Source organism: Vanellus vanellus (assembly GCF_965231255.1).
Source record: "Vanellus vanellus genome assembly, chromosome: 7".
NCBI classification, from domain to species: domain Eukaryota; kingdom Metazoa; phylum Chordata; class Aves; order Charadriiformes; family Charadriidae; genus Vanellus; species Vanellus vanellus.
The window spans coordinates 22,727,515-22,744,109 of NC_138912.1; the positions used below are offsets into that span (position 1 = coordinate 22,727,515).

Consider the following 16,595-nt stretch of genomic DNA (forward strand, 5'->3'; position numbering starts at 1 on the left):
CCAAGTCCTGTCAGTGGAAATGAGTACTTCTTCCTCATCAGACAGAAAATGCTCCTTCCTCCCAAGTCAGCCAGGTTGCCACCAAGGTCTGTGTTCTGGCTGCGTGCCGAGATGCCGCAGGGCACCTGCTCCTCAGCCCTAGTCTCTGCCCTCAGCCCTGGCAGTGCATGAGCACACACCAACATAACACCAGAAATTTTACAGCTGACACTTCTTGCCAGGAGCAAGAGCAATCTAGCTGTTACACCTCTGCTTTGCCCATGATGGGAACCATTTCTGCTTAGCCCTTTGACGGCCAACCTCCACTGCAGCCCCTCCAATGAGTTAGGGGAAGTCCCTCTGTGCTCCCTGCAGACAAGAGCACTCTGTTGGAGGTATATGGAGCCGGGGGGCTGGCAGCCGGGCACAGCACCTTGACAACTAAACTCCTCTCTTCCCAAAGCTCTGAGCCGCAGAACCACGACAGAAAAGGAGTGCAACACTGGAGCATTCATTTACAGGATGTATTTATTACACTGTAAAAAGTCCATTGGATTTGTAGCCATTTACTCTATATGTACACTGGTTGTACTCCCACCCCAACTGTAGGTTCCTCTTGGTACAGTATACACTGGGTTGGAGTCACGCCCATGCCCCTCCCAGTCACCAGTGGGATTTCCAAGATTGGTATTATTGAGAATTTAGCCAACTAATCGAGAGAGGAGGAAGAACAAAGATGCAGCGCTTGCCAGCCAGCCAGCTCTGCTCTGGGCATGAGGGGGTGGAAGAGCGGAACACCCTTGCTGCAAGGCAGAAGCACAAGAACGACTACCAGGGCCTCAGCTGCAGGGCCATTCTAGGTGGAAAAGGTGAGTTCCCAACAACTAGAAGATGCAGAAGGGTGCAATCACTGCAGAGCTTCCAAGGGAAAGCACAGCAGACTTGCTGGGCATCTGTCAGCAGGTGCCACAGATCCCCACATCTTCTCTAGTTGAAGAGGATGTTCTCCTAAGGAATGGGGCTGAACACCAAGAGACCAATGTAGCGAGTGGTGGACAACACGGCACTGCTGTGCATCCCAGGGGAGTGCCTCCCTCTGCGCTCAGCTCACAGGACTCTGCGTTTCCTTCTCATCTGCTCAACTAGGCAGAGCCTTCTGAATTTGCTCTCTCCAACCAGAAAGCCTGATTACATTTACAGGAGGAGGGAGGAAAGCAGTGCTGCCCCTACCAGACTCCCCTGCTGCCTACTCCCTATCTGGCATGGGGATTGCTGCGATCCATGTTGCATAAGGAAAGCACGTGGCTACAGGAGACAAGAAGCCCTATGTAGCAAGCCAGGAGCTGTGCTGTAAGCAATCCACATTTCTACACAAAATTCTCAACCTGCTGAACCCAGGCACGCCCAGAGCCCAAACAAAGCAGTGCAACCAGAAGCATGGGCAGGAAAGCTAGGAAATGGCTGGGGAATTGTCCAGGGACTGGACTGAATAATCCAAGAGACAGTCCTGTACTGCAGCCCCTCTCTGGTGTCACATCAAAGAATTTTCCCTCTTCACCAGATGAACTGGTGGCAGCTTGGTCCCAGGCTGCTGGGTGCGATCATTGCCTGGCCCCTGAGATTGTGAAGGCAGGAAGGAGACTGGTCAGTGGAACTGGGTACCCCTCCAAGAAGACAGGGATTTCTAGATGGATTTCTAGGTGGTTGCCACAGGAATGGAGCAGAACGTGATGTGCTCCAGGGGGATTGTGGCAGCAGCCCTTCTGCTCAGGTTAGCATCATCTTCTAAAACATGCCCGCTACCAGAGAACATTTGGCCAGCATCCTCCACCCACAGAGCTTCCTCAGCAGACAGTTCTCGGACACCCTCGAACTAATTGACTTCAGAGGTTGTCATGGGGTCAGTGGGCCGTGGAGTAGCTAAGAGGGGAACAGGAGAGGTGGCTTCAATTAGGGCTGGGTTGAGAATGATTGGCAGAGTCATAGGTGGCACTCCAACCTGCAGGGGAGAGGCAAGAGGCTGCAGGATGAGCGGTGGCTGTGCTGTCGTAGGAGGTATGTCTGTAACGGGGCTTGTCTTTGTTGGAGCTGATGCTGGGAAAGAAGGAGAGGCAGAGGTGCTGATGGTGGGTGAGGCAGGTGCAGTGGCTCTCTCAGACTCTGGAAAAAGGAAAAGACAAAATACATCCTTACACAGGCCTTGACAAAGTCACCTTTCAGCTTAAAACTAAGCGGGGTTGAGAATCAACTCAGCGGCCTTTTCACATTTGCCCTTTCCACATACCTTCATATGAGGCCCTGAGGAGCAGGTGCCGATCACAGGCATTCTGCCCCAACCTCTGCCCACCCCCACAACCTCAGCAAGAAAGCCACAACCTATCCATTTGGAAGCACAACAGTTCCACAACACCAGAGGCCTGGTCACTGTAGATCACACTAAAGCAAGGAAAAGCAGATCCAAACCACCATACTGGGAAGATGATTCCAGAAAGAAGAAACGGGACTCACCACTGGCACCCAGTTCACAGGGCTTCTCCAAAGGAGCCAGGTGGGTGGTTGGTCTCACATCCCCCACAGGAGAAGGGGGCAGGGGAGACACTATTGATTTCTGATGCTGCTGCTCCACTGGTACGCTGGGGACAGGATCTAGGAAAACAAAACAAGCAGTGAGTCTGCACACCAGTTTGCTCACTCCTTTTGCCCACTCTCAGTTTGCCCTCCTTGTGCCAAGCTCCCATAGCCTCCTGCAACTATCATTTCATCAGCATCCAGGCACTACAGCAGCTGGGGACTACACAAGGTGCAAGCACTGGGTCCAAGACCTGTTTTCTTAAGGTTTCTTAGCCCCTCCTACCTTGGATGACTGTCTGTTTGAAGAGCTCATCCCGCAGCCTAGGTAAGAAGCAGTCAATCCGTTCCCAGGTGATCTCCCAGAGATCCGAGTATCCCGTCCGCGAGTCAGCACTGTGGAATATCCCAGCCGTGTCCATTACAAGCAGCATATTCTTCAGAGACTCTGGGATGGCCTCCAGCTGTAACCAGAGACACTCCTCAGGACACAGAGAATGAACATATAGCAATGAATAAAAGCTCAATGGGCTGCCTTGGAAACAGAGGCCAAGGGGAGAGACCATGGAACAAAATGGTTTTGGAAGTATTAAAAGAATTAAAAAAAAAAACCCAAAACCAAAACAAAACAACCCCAAACCAAAACACCTTTCAAGTTTAGGAGGTTAAAACCAATGAATGGTTGTTCAAAACACTGCAGTAGCATGACTTTCAGCACCTTACCAGTAAGTCACTGGAGCCAGCATGCATGTATTTGTCCATAAAGTCCAGGATTGTCAGCCACAGGGCAGCAAAGGTGGTCAGTGAGAGCAGTGGGGAGAGATGCTGTAGGAACACCTAGAAGAAAAAAAAACACAACTACTGTCAACAAGTAGTACTAGGGCTGCTCCTCATAGCTGGACAAGCCAGTCTTGCAAACCTGGAATTCCCCCTCCTTGTGGCAAACTAGGAGCATGCACAGGCCCAGCCTAAAGACACCAGAGGCCTCCGCTCTTCTGAGCTGCATATGTAGAGGAGTGAATCTTGTCTCCTTTGGATGAGGCTACTGCAGTCTGCATCACCATGTCTTCCAACCCTTCCAGACTCTCTAGGTCAGTACGATCAGTTTGTGACGTGCATAATTTCAACACTAGAACAGACTGTCTTCAACTAATATTAGGTGAAATACTTCTCTCTCCATCCTTCATAAAGTCACAAGCTCTTTCCTGACAACTCTTCCGAAGGCCAGGATCATGGAGATAGTTCTGGAAAGAAGGCATGTCCCAACAGCAGAAGGTGGTGGAGAAGCCCAGCACTGAAGACAGTCAAACTAGCAAGCTGACACCTATCCAGTTCAGAGATGCTGAGAAGCTAATACAGCAAACAGTTTGGTTTTCTTGAGGTACACGGTTTCCCCTGAGCTTTCAGACAGCAGAAGCATGCTCACCTTGGAGAGTAGTGTTGAGGCTCTCATCCTAGTTTCTTCCATCCCACCAACGTCAGCTGGGCTGATGTTCTCAAGTAGCTTGGTTAGCAGAGGGAACAGCACCTGTTGGATCAGACACATTGATATTTCAGAGCTGAAAAATGACTGATGAGATCTGTGTAGAAAGCCTTACAGAAAGGAGCTGTTTTTTGCGACTGGTGGCTTCTAGGCAGAGAACATAGGAGAAGCAATGGGAAGTGCAATGAGTGGATTCATTTCAATATGCCAAGAGGCTCTGTCAGAAGCCTAAACAGAGAGGAACTTTTCACAGGATCAGAGCAGGGAATGCCTTGTCTGTTGTGGTGAACAAGCTGCTCAAGAGGACAGTGCTGAAGTAGGACATCATTCTGCCACTCCTGCACACAGCTTTGGTATTCACGACAATGCTGTTCTGCCTACATGCCCAGCCCAGCCAGGAGGTTACCTTATTGAAGCAGGACTCCCATTCCAGGGCATCCAGGGCCTGCAGGTCATGTACCAGGAGGGCCCGCTGCAAGTAAGTGAGTGCCTGCATCCGTACCTGGCGTCGGGCATCACAGCACAGCCAAGCAATACCTGCAAGAGAGGGATTCAGTGCAAAGCCCGCCGGTAAAGTGTCACATCCCTGCTTCACCAGTCTAGGGTGAAAAGTCTAATGGAGGTCAAACACTCTCTGGGGAAAAAAAACAGGAAAAAAAACCCCACAGATTATACTTGTTCCAGACCACAGACTGGGAATCTACTGTCAGGTCCAGAAGCAAGCTGGCAGCTAACTCTTGCTAAAGATACCTTTCAGAATCTGAGCCAAGTTCTTTTTCAATTACAGAAGACCCTAAAAAAAAACCTCCGCCTGTTCTCTGCAGTTAGTTCTTGGCTCCTCAACTTTCCTGAATGCTGCCATTATTTTGGAAGTGTCTCTGCTCAGTTTCATTGCAAGGGGATGGCCTTACCCTGTAGCAAAGGACACCAGCAGTTGGACCACAGTGTTCGGGAATCTGCTTCGATTTTCCTCCCTGCTGTCTCTAGATGGCGTTGCTCCTCTGCCCAGGAGCTGTAAATGGTGGCCGCTCGCGTGTGCAAGGTGTGCATGAGATCCAGGAGCTGCAAGTCAAGCACCACAGTAAGCAACACACAAGGACTTAAATTTTTGAAGCAACCCTGGTCTCTGCTCTTCCCCAAACCAATGCTAAAAGACTCACAGCTACTCAAGCCTGCTTCCTGTAGGTACATAACCATGTATAGCTACAGAGATGGTGTCAGGCCCTGCTGTCTGTGCAAGTGCCAGGCATCTTTGGCAAGATCTGTGTCAGTTCAGTAGCCATGTCAATCCCATCTTTGAGGAACAGCATCCCAACCCTGCCAGGTGAAAGAATGGAGCCTTTCCTGGCACAGAGTACTGACTCTCCCAGGCAGATGGAGAAACTCAGTGATTCAGCTATGCTGTCCAGAGACAATTCTCTGCAACTTTTTTTTTTTCTTTTTTAAAAAGACCACCAAAAAAAAAAAAAAAAGAGCAGTAAGCACAAGCAAAACTCCCTCAGAACAGCTCTGTATGGGCAAATGACAGCATTCTAGTCACTTTACTACTGAACTGAGGCCCAACAGCCTGGCAGTCAGCAGGCCTGTGCCTTCACACCTTTGAAGTATCAGCTGGATACAGAAATGACTCCCTCATCCCAGTCCTGTACTTGAAATCACAGTGCCTCAGCCCACGGGCCTCTCCCCTCCCCACAAACTCAGATGCCCTGTCAGACTCCCCACTAATCCTACCTGAACCTCATGCCTCCAAATGCCCTTGATCCACATCCACCTTACCTACTACAGTGGCTCACAGCTCCACACCCCACCGTCCTTGCTTGTCAGAGGGCTTCCCTCTCCACTGCTATTCTACTTTTGCCTATCCAAATTGCAGTCTTCCTCTTTCACTACAGAACCATACGCTGCCACCAGAGCCACCCTCTGCCACCCAGCGCCACCCTCTGCCACCCAGCGCCCACTAACCCAGGATGAAGCCCCCCCTTGCCCCATGAAGAATCCCAGTGACTCCCTAGCAAAGGCCCTGAGTATGGGAAAGGAGAGGAGGAAATCCTTGCTATACTTACGTCCTGACTAACCTGTAAAGACACAGTGTGGTAGCTGGCAGGGATGCTCTCATCCTCGTCCTCATCACTGTGTGTGTGCGCCTGGTGCTGGCTCAAGACCCGTGATCGCCGTGTGGAGCTCTCCTTTGGCTTTTTTTTTAACCGACTGGATTTACTGTCATACCTGTGGCTCTTCCCCCTCTTCTCCTGGGACTTGTAACCTAGAAAGGCAGTGACATACCATATACACACTCCACCACAAAATTTTCTGCCTTTTAACACACACAGCAACCACCTTTTGATATCCCCAGTGGAGGGCCCTGTCCTGTGAAATGACAAGTACCCGCTTGAAGAGGTACCCAGCACTCCTCAGGAACAGCTTTCAGCAACAGCTGATACTGCTACCCCCACTTCAGATCCAGACCTCCCCTCCATCCCAAAGAGCGGGATAAGAATAAGGTCCCTGCTGCCAGCAGGAGCCAGGATACTTTTCTCACAGCAGACCATTTTCTGGGGGTTGGGTACTTGATCCCTGATGGTATGCTTCACACTTCTTGCTGACTGGCCACCCCAGGCCAATCTTGATTGTCAAACCAAGGGCCATCTTACCCCCATTCAAGCTCGCCTCCACAAAGATGCGGATGGTTTTGACACAGAGCTCAAAGTTCTCAGGTGTAACATGGGCAGCATCTCGCACGATGAAGGACAGGGACTCTACGCACTTCATGAGGGACTTTGTGTCATGTGGGCCCAAATCCAGCCCCACAGTCAGGCTGTACTGGTTGACAAGAGGAGATGGCCCCAGCCTGCTGAGCCCAGCAGTAGATCTGGAGGTGTCGATGTCATCTTTCCCCACCTGCAGGGCACAGCAAGAGGGTAGCAGGAGAGGGCAGCACCTCATACACGTGCTGAAAAGGCATTTCTTCTGAAGCCAACAGGTAACGTTTCTGTAGTATCCGCTTCCCTTTCTTCCTCACTTACCTCCAAGCTTTCTCCTCTCCATCTGCATCTCCTCCCCATCCTCCCTTTACACTGGTCAGCTCCTCTTAGCTCTCTTTACTACTGTCTTATTCTTTCTCGCCCTACCACACCCTCTGCCCACAAGCACGCTAGGAGCAGTCCTCTTTGGGCACCAGAAACCCATTGGCTACTCACCACTAGCCAGCCACTGTTCATGACATCCACATCTGTCACTGAGCGGTGCATCTTGCCTGGCTTCCCGTGGTCTGTGTACACCTCTGAATCAGAGGTGTAGCCACGGTCCAGGCTCATGTCACTTGGATGATAGGAGGAGGACACCTCGCTGTCTGACTGAGCACCTGCAAGACAAAAGGCATGGGTCTTAGATCAAAGCCAAATCAAGAATTTGGAAGAGTAGTGGTGGCTAAGGGAGAAGCAAACAGATTAGTCCGATCAGCATCAGCTAGGAACCACCAGTGGGCCCTGGAAGAAACTGGGCCAGGCTTCTCCTCCTGTGAGAGGAAGAACAACTATGACAGGAGCATGCACAGGAGACAGCAGGAAACACAGATCTTTGATACTGTTTGTCCCCTGCAGTTATGTTTGGCTTTCCCCTTCAGAGGGAAGGGGCTTTCCATCTTCTGTTATATCACTTGTCAGCCTGACTGTGGATTTAAAAGGGCAGGCAGGCAGTCCAATGCTTTGACTCTGGGGGAAGAATCAGACGTATCACACACTTTAGGAACAAATGGAGGCACCAGGTTCAGCCAAGACAATTCCAAAAGCACAACACGGAATGACATGACTCATGTAGGGCCTCTGGGGTCACTCAGCTCCACACTAATACTGGTAAAGTCTCTCTCGTTAACAGCAATCTACATTAGCATGTTCAACACCTGTCAGATCTACCTTCCCTGACCTGTAAGATAACCTTTATTTCACATGTCCCAAGCATAGAAATTTTTGCAAGACACAAATTTAAGCTACTGATATAATGTTATTTAGAAGCCAAAATTAATTCTCTCCATCATTCAACATTATCTAGAAACTCACCAGCAGAGAGACAGACTTGCTGTGAACACAGTGCACCAAACGTTTTCAGGAGGTAAAGAGAACCAATGTTCTGATGTGCAAGGTGCCACAGTCAAGTAGTTTGCTCAATCAGCAAAGACAGATGCAGTTTAAAAAAAAAAAAAAAGAAAAATAAAAAAAAGAAGAGTTGGGAGAAGACAGCCCAGCATTAGCCCAGAAGGCAAAGGCTATAGGGGTTTTTCAAAATCAGGTTTCTCCCATCTGTCCAGCACAAAGCATCAGGACCTAGCAAGGAAGTTCTAGAAAAGCAAAGAGGAAAATGAAGGCTTCTGGAAAAGTCTTTTCTTGCTGTTTGCTTTAAAAGTCTGAAGCTGTCAGCTTTAAACACATTGCCAGCTGGCTAAAGCGAAAGAGGAACGGTTGCTGAAAAGACTGTCTTTCTAACAGTAAAGAGAAGTGGGAAATGGTGGGTTGGTCTTGTGGGAATGGTTCAGGCACTCTGAACACAAATGGATTGGAAATAGATTTTTAAAGAACAACTCCCTTTACGGGATCCTTAAAATGGGGACAGAAAGGCATCAGTCCCACAAAGAAGCAAGTATGACAGGAACAACAGCTGAGTTTACATTACACACCCAGATGAGAGATTAAGGCTATATTACCCAAGGCACCAGACCACAACCAGCAGAAAACGCTCCATGGGTAGAGCAAAGACCTTCTACAGCTGCCACAACTGATATCAGTTTTCCTCCCACTGCTGCCCCAGGGACTAGCACCTGGACTGCTGCTCACTGAGTAGGAAGAGATGGCAGAATAGAGACAGGGACAGACCATGGGGTAGGAGTGAACAGCAGGTGCTGGTCTTTAATCTTGCTAATGTAGTTTAATATCAGCTTTGTTTTCTTGCAGTCCCCTTTGCTAATTGAAAAGCTTGAGGAAGCAGCTGCTTATCTGGCAGGCAGGCATCAGATTTCCTAGCAAAAGCTGGCCTGTCTTACCTGTGTCGTTATCTGCCCTTGCTGTAACCTGCAGGGCTGCAGGCGGCTTCACCCCAGACCCAATACACTCCAGGAGGGTGAAGAGCGTGTACCAGTCATCCCCGGAGTGAATGTTGGCAGCATTCGTCTTCAGGAGTTCATGGAGGCCATAGGCAACCTCATGGCTAACCCTGGAGAGCACATTTGGCTTCATCATGAGCAGGATACGTAATGAGAGGAGAACCTGGCCAGAGAAGGAGACAAGAATATAAGACCCTATAATTTACACTCCATGCTCCAGCAAAATCATCATTTATTTAGACCTACTTACAACTACTGTTTGTTGTTACCTGCAGCACAGACATGTTAAAAGTGAGTTCATCCAACAGCAATTGGTTTCCTGTGTTGCCAGGTGTAGCCACAAAACCCCAGGTACTTACTTTCAAAAATCCCTTACCTGCGCGCTGATTTCTTCCCGACGAAGGAGTCGAATTGCTAGTCTCAGCAGCCCCACCACTGCCCTCTCCACCAAGAAGCAGAACTCCACCGCATGGACACAGAGATGATAGAGGTGGTCTCGGACAGTTTGCCAGACACAGGTCACACGGTCCCTAGCCACAACAAGGAGGAGGGAAAGGGTAGGATGAAAGGAGATGAGACATGTGGGATCCAGCTACTTCTCCCAGAACTCTAGACAACCCAGTATTTCTTAATTTCAATGAAAAACTCCAGCCGGGAGATATAAGAACAGACACATGAAAACAACAAAGCCATCAATTTTCTTATTTACTTCATTACTTGTAAAGCAATCAGGTAGGAGAATTCTCCCTCCAGAGTTTAGTTTATGTTATCCAAATCTCAGGATATCAAGCAATAATTCATGGGTGAATAGCCCCTCTGTTTGCACATGCTCGAGTGGAATTGCTAAGCCCTGAAATTACAGTCACATTCTGCTTCAGATGGCAAATCAAGCACATAAGGAACTCATTCCCTGGACCCAGGCAGCAGCTGCAGTAAAGCAGGGACATTTACAATGAATCTGCATGTATCTCAAGGGCATACCTATTCTCTAACACAATCCTCAGAAGCATCTCCAAGCAGAAGGCAGCATCTTCTTCATCATATGTCTCCTCATCAGGAGTCACAGAAATTAGAGCCTAGAAAAGTGAGGAAATGTTTGTGAATCACAAGCCCCCAGAATTGGAAGATCAACAAGTGTGAGGACCAACAGAATGCTTTGAGTCTGCGCAAAACTGCACTCCACTGTCTGGTGAGGTCATGCATAGCCTGTCAAAAATGCACTGGATAAAGGTCAAGCTAAGTATATGGAAGTTTGGTTTTTTTTTATTTTTTTTATTATGTAAAATGCAATATGAACTTAAAAGATGTTAAGCTCTGATGAAGTCTCTCAGAGAGGAATTCTGAAAGCCAGTAGCTTCTTGCTAAGAATACGTGAAGCACAGAAAAGGTAGCCATACTTAGGAATAACTACAAATACTGGAACTATTCCTCTCAAGCCATCAGCTTGCATATGAAGGGAGAATTCCTGACATAGCAGTAAGAGCAAAATGTTCCCCAAGAACTGAGATGGCACAAAAACTGTGTCACCACTTCTCCACGTGGGCCAGCAACATAGCGGTCTTTGTGTGATCCAAACAGCAAGTTCTGCTTTAGCAGAACTTTTAGTATTGTTCTTTGGGGTTTACTCACTCATCATCTTCACTTTGAAACTTAATACCTATTCTTCTGAACCTCTGCAGCAAGCCTTGATAAATAAACTCTTCCTTTGTTTTAGCATGTCTCAGTATGTGCCCTATTGATGAAGCCAGTGAATTGCAATTACCGCAGCCTGAAGGGAAAGGCACTTGCACTTTAAGGAACCATGGAATTAGGCAACACACACTGCCAGCGAACACTGCATCCCTGCAAGGGTTGCACTATTTGCTTTTGGAAATGGTGAGCAGCAGTTAGATTCATTCCACACCCTGCAGTGGTCTCAAACTCCACACTAGCCTAAGAAGCCACTACCAGAACCAGGTTAAGTACCCTCACCCTGGGAGATGAGCTTCTGTAGGATAGCGAGTCCAGCCTTATTACGTCTTCCACAGTAGCCAGGTACCACACTACCTAGGGGCAAATATTTCTGTACAGGTCTTGCCTCTAAAGCGGCCTTTTAGAATGTTCTTGTTAGGCACACAGCACACCAAAAAAGACGAAAAAGCATAACCTTAAGGTCCTACGCAGAGCTACATGTATTTTCAAACACTTACCATGACCTCCTCAAGGCTTTTAGAATGCATTCCACAATTTAATGTCTTCCTCTACTACTAAAGCAATTGAGGCTGCCAGCACAGAAGTTACATGTAACAGCTGAAATAATGACTGGTCTCATATCCCAGATAGGTCTAAGACCTCCTCTTTGGGGACAGAGGAGCTAGGCGAGTACACAGCACATATCCATGATCATGCACAGCATACTTGTTCCATCACCAGTCCAATCCCTTGCTCCTTGCTCTCACCTTCATGAGCTCCTGGAGGGATTCAAGTTGGAGGAATTTGCTTTCTGTGATCAGTTTCTCAGGATCACATTGCTGCAAAAGACAGAAAAGAGCACTGTGCATCTCAGGTACGGGGTAGGCATACAAACAGATCCTCCAGAAACACAGCTTGTTCCCAGGAAAGATACAGACAGTGGCTTTACCTGGAGGAAAACTCCTGCCAACTAATTCATTCCTTTAACATCAATTACCTTTCACAGTCCTCATCTGTGCTAGACAGATTTTAATACATAACTCCTCTGTCCACACACTGCTGAAACCTCAGGTTCATCTTTTGTTGGCACTATAGGCCTTAACACTGTCTTGGAAAAGATTAGTCATTTGAGAATTTATTAATTTGTCTTCAATTACAGAACAGTGATGCTAGGGGCAGATCCCAGCCTCTTATGGGAAATCGTTCCTGTTTTCATGTATTACTACATTTGTGCATAACATATGGGCACAAGTTAGAACACAGGAAGTTCCGTTCAAATACACGGAAACAGTTCTTTACGGTGAGGGTGACAGAGCACTGGAACAGGCTGCCCAGGGAGGTTGTGGAGTCCCCTTCCCTGGAGATTTTCAAGACCCGCCTGGATGCAGTCCTGAGTAATGTGCTCTGGGCAATCCTGCTTTAGCAGGAGAGTTGGACTAGATGATCTCTAGAGGTCCCTTCCAACTCTGATAATTCTGTGATTCTGTGATTCTGTGATAAGACCCTTTAGCTGTAAATGCAGATATGCTCCTCTGTAGTTACAATTCCAAAGTCCTCTGGAACCTGTAATACTGCCTAGAAGCATGCATATTTATGCTTCTGTTGCCTGTTATACACATAGTAGTGTCACCACGAACAAAAGCAGGTTCTTTTACAGCCTGTATGTTACCTTTATGCATTCCAGAGCCGTTCGCTTTGCCTCTTGTGTCTCCGTAGATGGCCCTCTCATACCAGATTGCTCCGTCCCACTGAGGGTGAGCCAACTAACAAAACTCAGCACTGTAGACTCACCACTGCAAATCAGAGGGTAACAGAATCAGTGAGAAAACAAGAAATCGTATTATCCTTCAGCTTTGGTACAAAAAGGACTGCCTGGGCCATCTACACCACTCACCGGTTAGATGGTGTCTCCTCACGTTGCAGATAGATTTTGCCATTAGGATCCACAAAGTCTTCAACCTGGAAAACAGACCAGAAGGTGTATATGATCAATTCTACTTTGTAGCCTTCGTCCCCCAGCTCCACAACGTTTCATCTAGTGACTAAACACTACACCCGACTGCCCATGTGTACCCCAGCTCTCCACTCCCTCACCTCTTCAGTAAACTGTCACCCCCATCTGGAAATACCAATGCTGTGCTCTAATTCTTCATGCCTATAGGCATGTCCCTCTTCTGCACAATATTCAAAATCTGTTCAAGTAAAGCGAATGCTGGAATTTCTCAAATCCAACAAAAAGTAAAATGAGAAAAAAATGAAGCCCTATGACAGAAGCTGGAGCCTCCACATTACTTGAACACTACACCCTTTGCAGGCTTTCTAGCTCTGTACACACTTCACCAAAGCCAGGCCTTTGCAAGAAAGCTCTCCTCCTCTTTGAACTGGTTCTGTGAAAAGCCAGCTTCCCACTCCCCTAACTCTTCAGTTACCTACGGGCCAGCTATTATTACCTCCACCATGGCCTTGGGCAGCAGCTCTGCTCGGAAAAGCTGTAGCATGGCCTCCATGATGTTTTTCCAGCCCTCCCGCAGAATGTCACCATGGCGATGGGCCAAGTGAAACACAGTCTTTGCTGCAATATGGGCCTTGGGATTACTTCCAAAAACAGTGGGCAGGTTCTCAATAGACTGCAGGAAAGAAGAGGGGGTGGCAATCAGTCAGCAAGAGATGTTTTCTTTTCAACACAAATTAGGGCAGACTGTTCAGAACTGGTTACGGTAAAGACAACAATTCTGTGTACGATGCTTGGATAACTCCACAGCTCATATTCACTTTGCGCAAAAACAAGGACAAGACAGCTCACCTGATACAAGCTGAATCACTAAACCACCTCGACATAAGCTCTCCAAAACCAACAACAATACAGAACATTTTGAAAGTGCTTGCTGAAAACCCACTAACACTAATTTATTCTGCTATGGGAACTCATTCCAGGATCAAAGCCTTCTACAAAAAGTACCACATCTCCTCTGGAAGCAGCAGTCACTCCGCTCTACTGTTAGAGAAGGAAACTATGGTCAAAAGCATTACTGACTTGCAAAGCTACTCCTACCACTATTTAATAGCAAGATTCAAAGTAAGTGTGATGAATCCCAATATACAGTCTCTGCCAATAATTGCTGGACCAAAATTCCTCATAATCTGTTCAACACACTCACAGCTTCTCAAAATATGAAAAGGGTGATAAGTCATTTAAATCAACCAAGTATATTCTGCCAGAACAAGAAAAAGCCCAGCAACCATGCAAGCTAGTAACCAGACACTGTACCATGCTCCATGTTTCTGCAGTTCCTTAACCTCATTGCAATATTCCTTTGACAAGAGATGGGCTTCGCCATTCTCTTGCTTCTGTGGAAAAAACACATACTTACTCCTTCATCAAGACAGGAGAGAGAAGAAAGGAGATAGGATGGATTGAAAATGCGGCTCTTCCACTCTCAGACCTGAAGTTCAGAAAAACTAGCTCTTGCTTCAGCCAGACTGCTGGCAAAACTATTATCAAAATGGGTCTTTGATCTAGAGGTGAATTCCATCAGAAATGCCAATCTGGAAGTCTGGCAGAAGCGTGACACCAATTTGTTTTTTCATTCTTGCTATGGGGAAACCACATGAATACATACGTCACTCAAGTCTCAGAGTGCAAACAGCAATACGCCTGGTTTTGCACTGTGGTAACCAAGCCACAAGCACCGAACTAAAACACACAGGGGTTTTGCTACTACTTATACACTGAGTCAGTATGAGTCTTAACTGTGGATCAAGAAGTGGGGCACTTGGTCTTCTTCAATCACTTGATCTCCCTCCATGTTCCTTCCCATTCCTCTTCTTTCAACCAAAGTAGCCATGCGTAGCAATTGTAGTGCTTGGAGAGGATGCCTGATCACCAGGATGATCTGACCTGGGAAGTGACTAGCAGCTAAGTGACACTTTGAAGTTCTTCCCTTCCTTTCTAACAGTTGCTCTTTGTTTTGTCTCCTCAGCCCCTGAAGACAGCCCCTCCTTCTCCCTTTCCACCAGACTGTCTCTCAAATATTTGTTCAGTTGTCATATTCCACTACTGTCTCCAAGCCTTACAGGAATTTAGGACAGCAGAAAGTAATTGATGTACTTGGAATCTGGCCAAAGATAAGAACTCACAGCCTTCTTCAAATCCAGAAGTCCCTGATTCTACGTCATCACCAAAAGACATGCTTGCTTAATTTACACAGACCTCAGACTGCTCCAGATTCCAGTCTCACAACTAGATGGGATGCAGCTGGCAATAGCTGGTGCCTCTGAGGGCTTAGTCTAGTTGCTTCTACTGTGTAAATCTGTGTCAAACAGTTGTTTCATGGCAGACATTCCTCTGCTTGTGTTATCTATTGGTAGTCTCGAGGTCTGGTATGCCTGGAGAGGATCAAGTGTTTCATCTTTACTGTTGTGAGCTGTGGAGGAAGAGGGAATCTAAAGCAACCCCACCGCTTGGGATTTCTTTGTCTTTTAATAGTCAACCTGGTACTTTGTCACTGCTACCAATGCCAGAATCCAAGTGACACAAAACAACCAGTCCAAACAATACTGTTTCCCTGCAGCCTAATTCCATTCACTGAATTAATTTGCAGGACTTGTTCCCCCTCTGCTATCCCTTCAAGGGATTTAAAAAAAAAATAAAAAAATCAACCATCTTGGCCTTTTTACTCCCACGCTTTCAGTCTTGAATGATCTTGTTTCCCCTTTTTTGTATGTGTGACAATTCTATTTTGCTCCTTGTGGGTCTTGCACTGGTTCTCAGAGCAATGCTGTGAGATTCTTTGTGAGTGCTGTCCCTTAAAGGAATCGCTGTCATCTTCTCCTTAACACAAAACATGGTCTACTACACGCTGTCTATCAAACACCTTGGGGCAAAACCAGGCTGATGCTGTAACATGCAAACAGACTTGGGCAAAAAAAGCTTATACCAACCACTGTACCTTGAATTTATGCTCACAGTACAACCCACAGAAATCATCTCTAGGGCTTGCCAAAAGTGGGCCTAACAGTTGATCTTATTACCAGACTCCACACACCAACTGACAACTCGAAGCATTTGTTTTTCTAACCCCTTTATGCTGGGTGGACGAACAGCCCCTACGCTCTGGAAGAACAGCTTACAAAACAGTTTCTCTTGGCACCGCATAAGCCTTGTAACTAAATATTCAATAGCTGAAATGCATAAATTTGCTTGGGATCATGGATGATCACTGTCTTGATCACAGCGAGATCTCCTCAGATGTAGCAGGTGGAATAAACCCTTCTACATCATGGCGTTCTGCTCTGCACAAACTGCCACTTGTGAGTGAGTAGAAGGAAATTTATACATTTCAACCTGTCCTATGGAAGTCCTACTTCACTACACACTTTTCATTGCCTTCTCCAGAAAACTCTGGGCAGAGGCTGACGGGTACCTACAGATACTGTGATAACTAAAATAAGCAAATATTACTGCTTAACAGGGGAAGAGAGCTCCATTATACTAAAAACCATACTTCTTTTCCCTCCTTGCAAACTTACCTCGCTGCTGAGTGCTGTAAACTTGCAGAGAGAAATTATGAGATTGTCAAACACATCACTAAGGCCATAGTGAGCAGAAATCATTGCACATTTCCTGGGGAAAGAAGAAAACAGAAAATAATGTAATAAGTCAGCACAGACAAGTCTGTCTACGGGACAGCAAATCAGACAGCCTCTCTGTTAACATTTTAGACCTTCCTCTCCAGCCACTCATAATGAATGCTGATGTATAAAATTGTACTATCATCCCTCAAATAATCCTCACCCATAGAT

The 16,595-nt window shown here is 47.0% G+C and overlaps 1 protein-coding gene across 2 annotated transcripts in view; it reads right to left on the reverse strand.

The window, feature by feature from the left end:
* Positions 1–508: 508 nt before the first annotated feature.
* Positions 509–16,595, reverse strand: part of GBF1 (golgi brefeldin A resistant guanine nucleotide exchange factor 1) — a 103,844-nt gene continuing 87,757 nt past the window's right edge. Inside the window, exons 15-33 of one of the 2 annotated variants that reach the window (XM_082486075.1) lie at positions 16,323–16,416; positions 13,379–13,420; positions 13,244–13,255; positions 12,688–12,752; positions 12,463–12,586; positions 11,561–11,632; positions 10,104–10,198; positions 9,499–9,652; positions 9,063–9,285; positions 7,228–7,391; positions 6,682–6,928; positions 6,094–6,293; positions 4,942–5,092; positions 4,437–4,567; positions 3,974–4,075; positions 3,271–3,384; positions 2,834–3,011; positions 2,488–2,625; positions 509–2,139 (exon numbers count right to left, since the gene is read on the reverse strand). In XM_082486075.1, coding sequence (XP_082342201.1) covers positions 1,853–2,139; positions 2,488–2,625; positions 2,834–3,011; positions 3,271–3,384; positions 3,974–4,075; positions 4,437–4,567; positions 4,942–5,092; positions 6,094–6,293; positions 6,682–6,928; positions 7,228–7,391; positions 9,063–9,285; positions 9,499–9,652; positions 10,104–10,198; positions 11,561–11,632; positions 12,463–12,586; positions 12,688–12,752; positions 13,244–13,255; positions 13,379–13,420; positions 16,323–16,416 — 2,593 coding nt within the window. In that variant the 3' untranslated portion in view covers positions 509–1,852. Of the gene's footprint in view, positions 2,140–2,487; positions 2,626–2,833; positions 3,012–3,270; positions 3,385–3,973; positions 4,076–4,436; positions 4,568–4,941; positions 5,093–6,093; positions 6,294–6,681; positions 6,929–7,227; positions 7,392–9,062; positions 9,286–9,498; positions 9,653–10,103; positions 10,199–11,560; positions 11,633–12,462; positions 12,587–12,687; positions 12,753–13,243; positions 13,421–16,322; positions 16,417–16,595 lie in introns of both variants that reach the window. The other variant, XM_082486076.1, reaches the window with a different exon arrangement.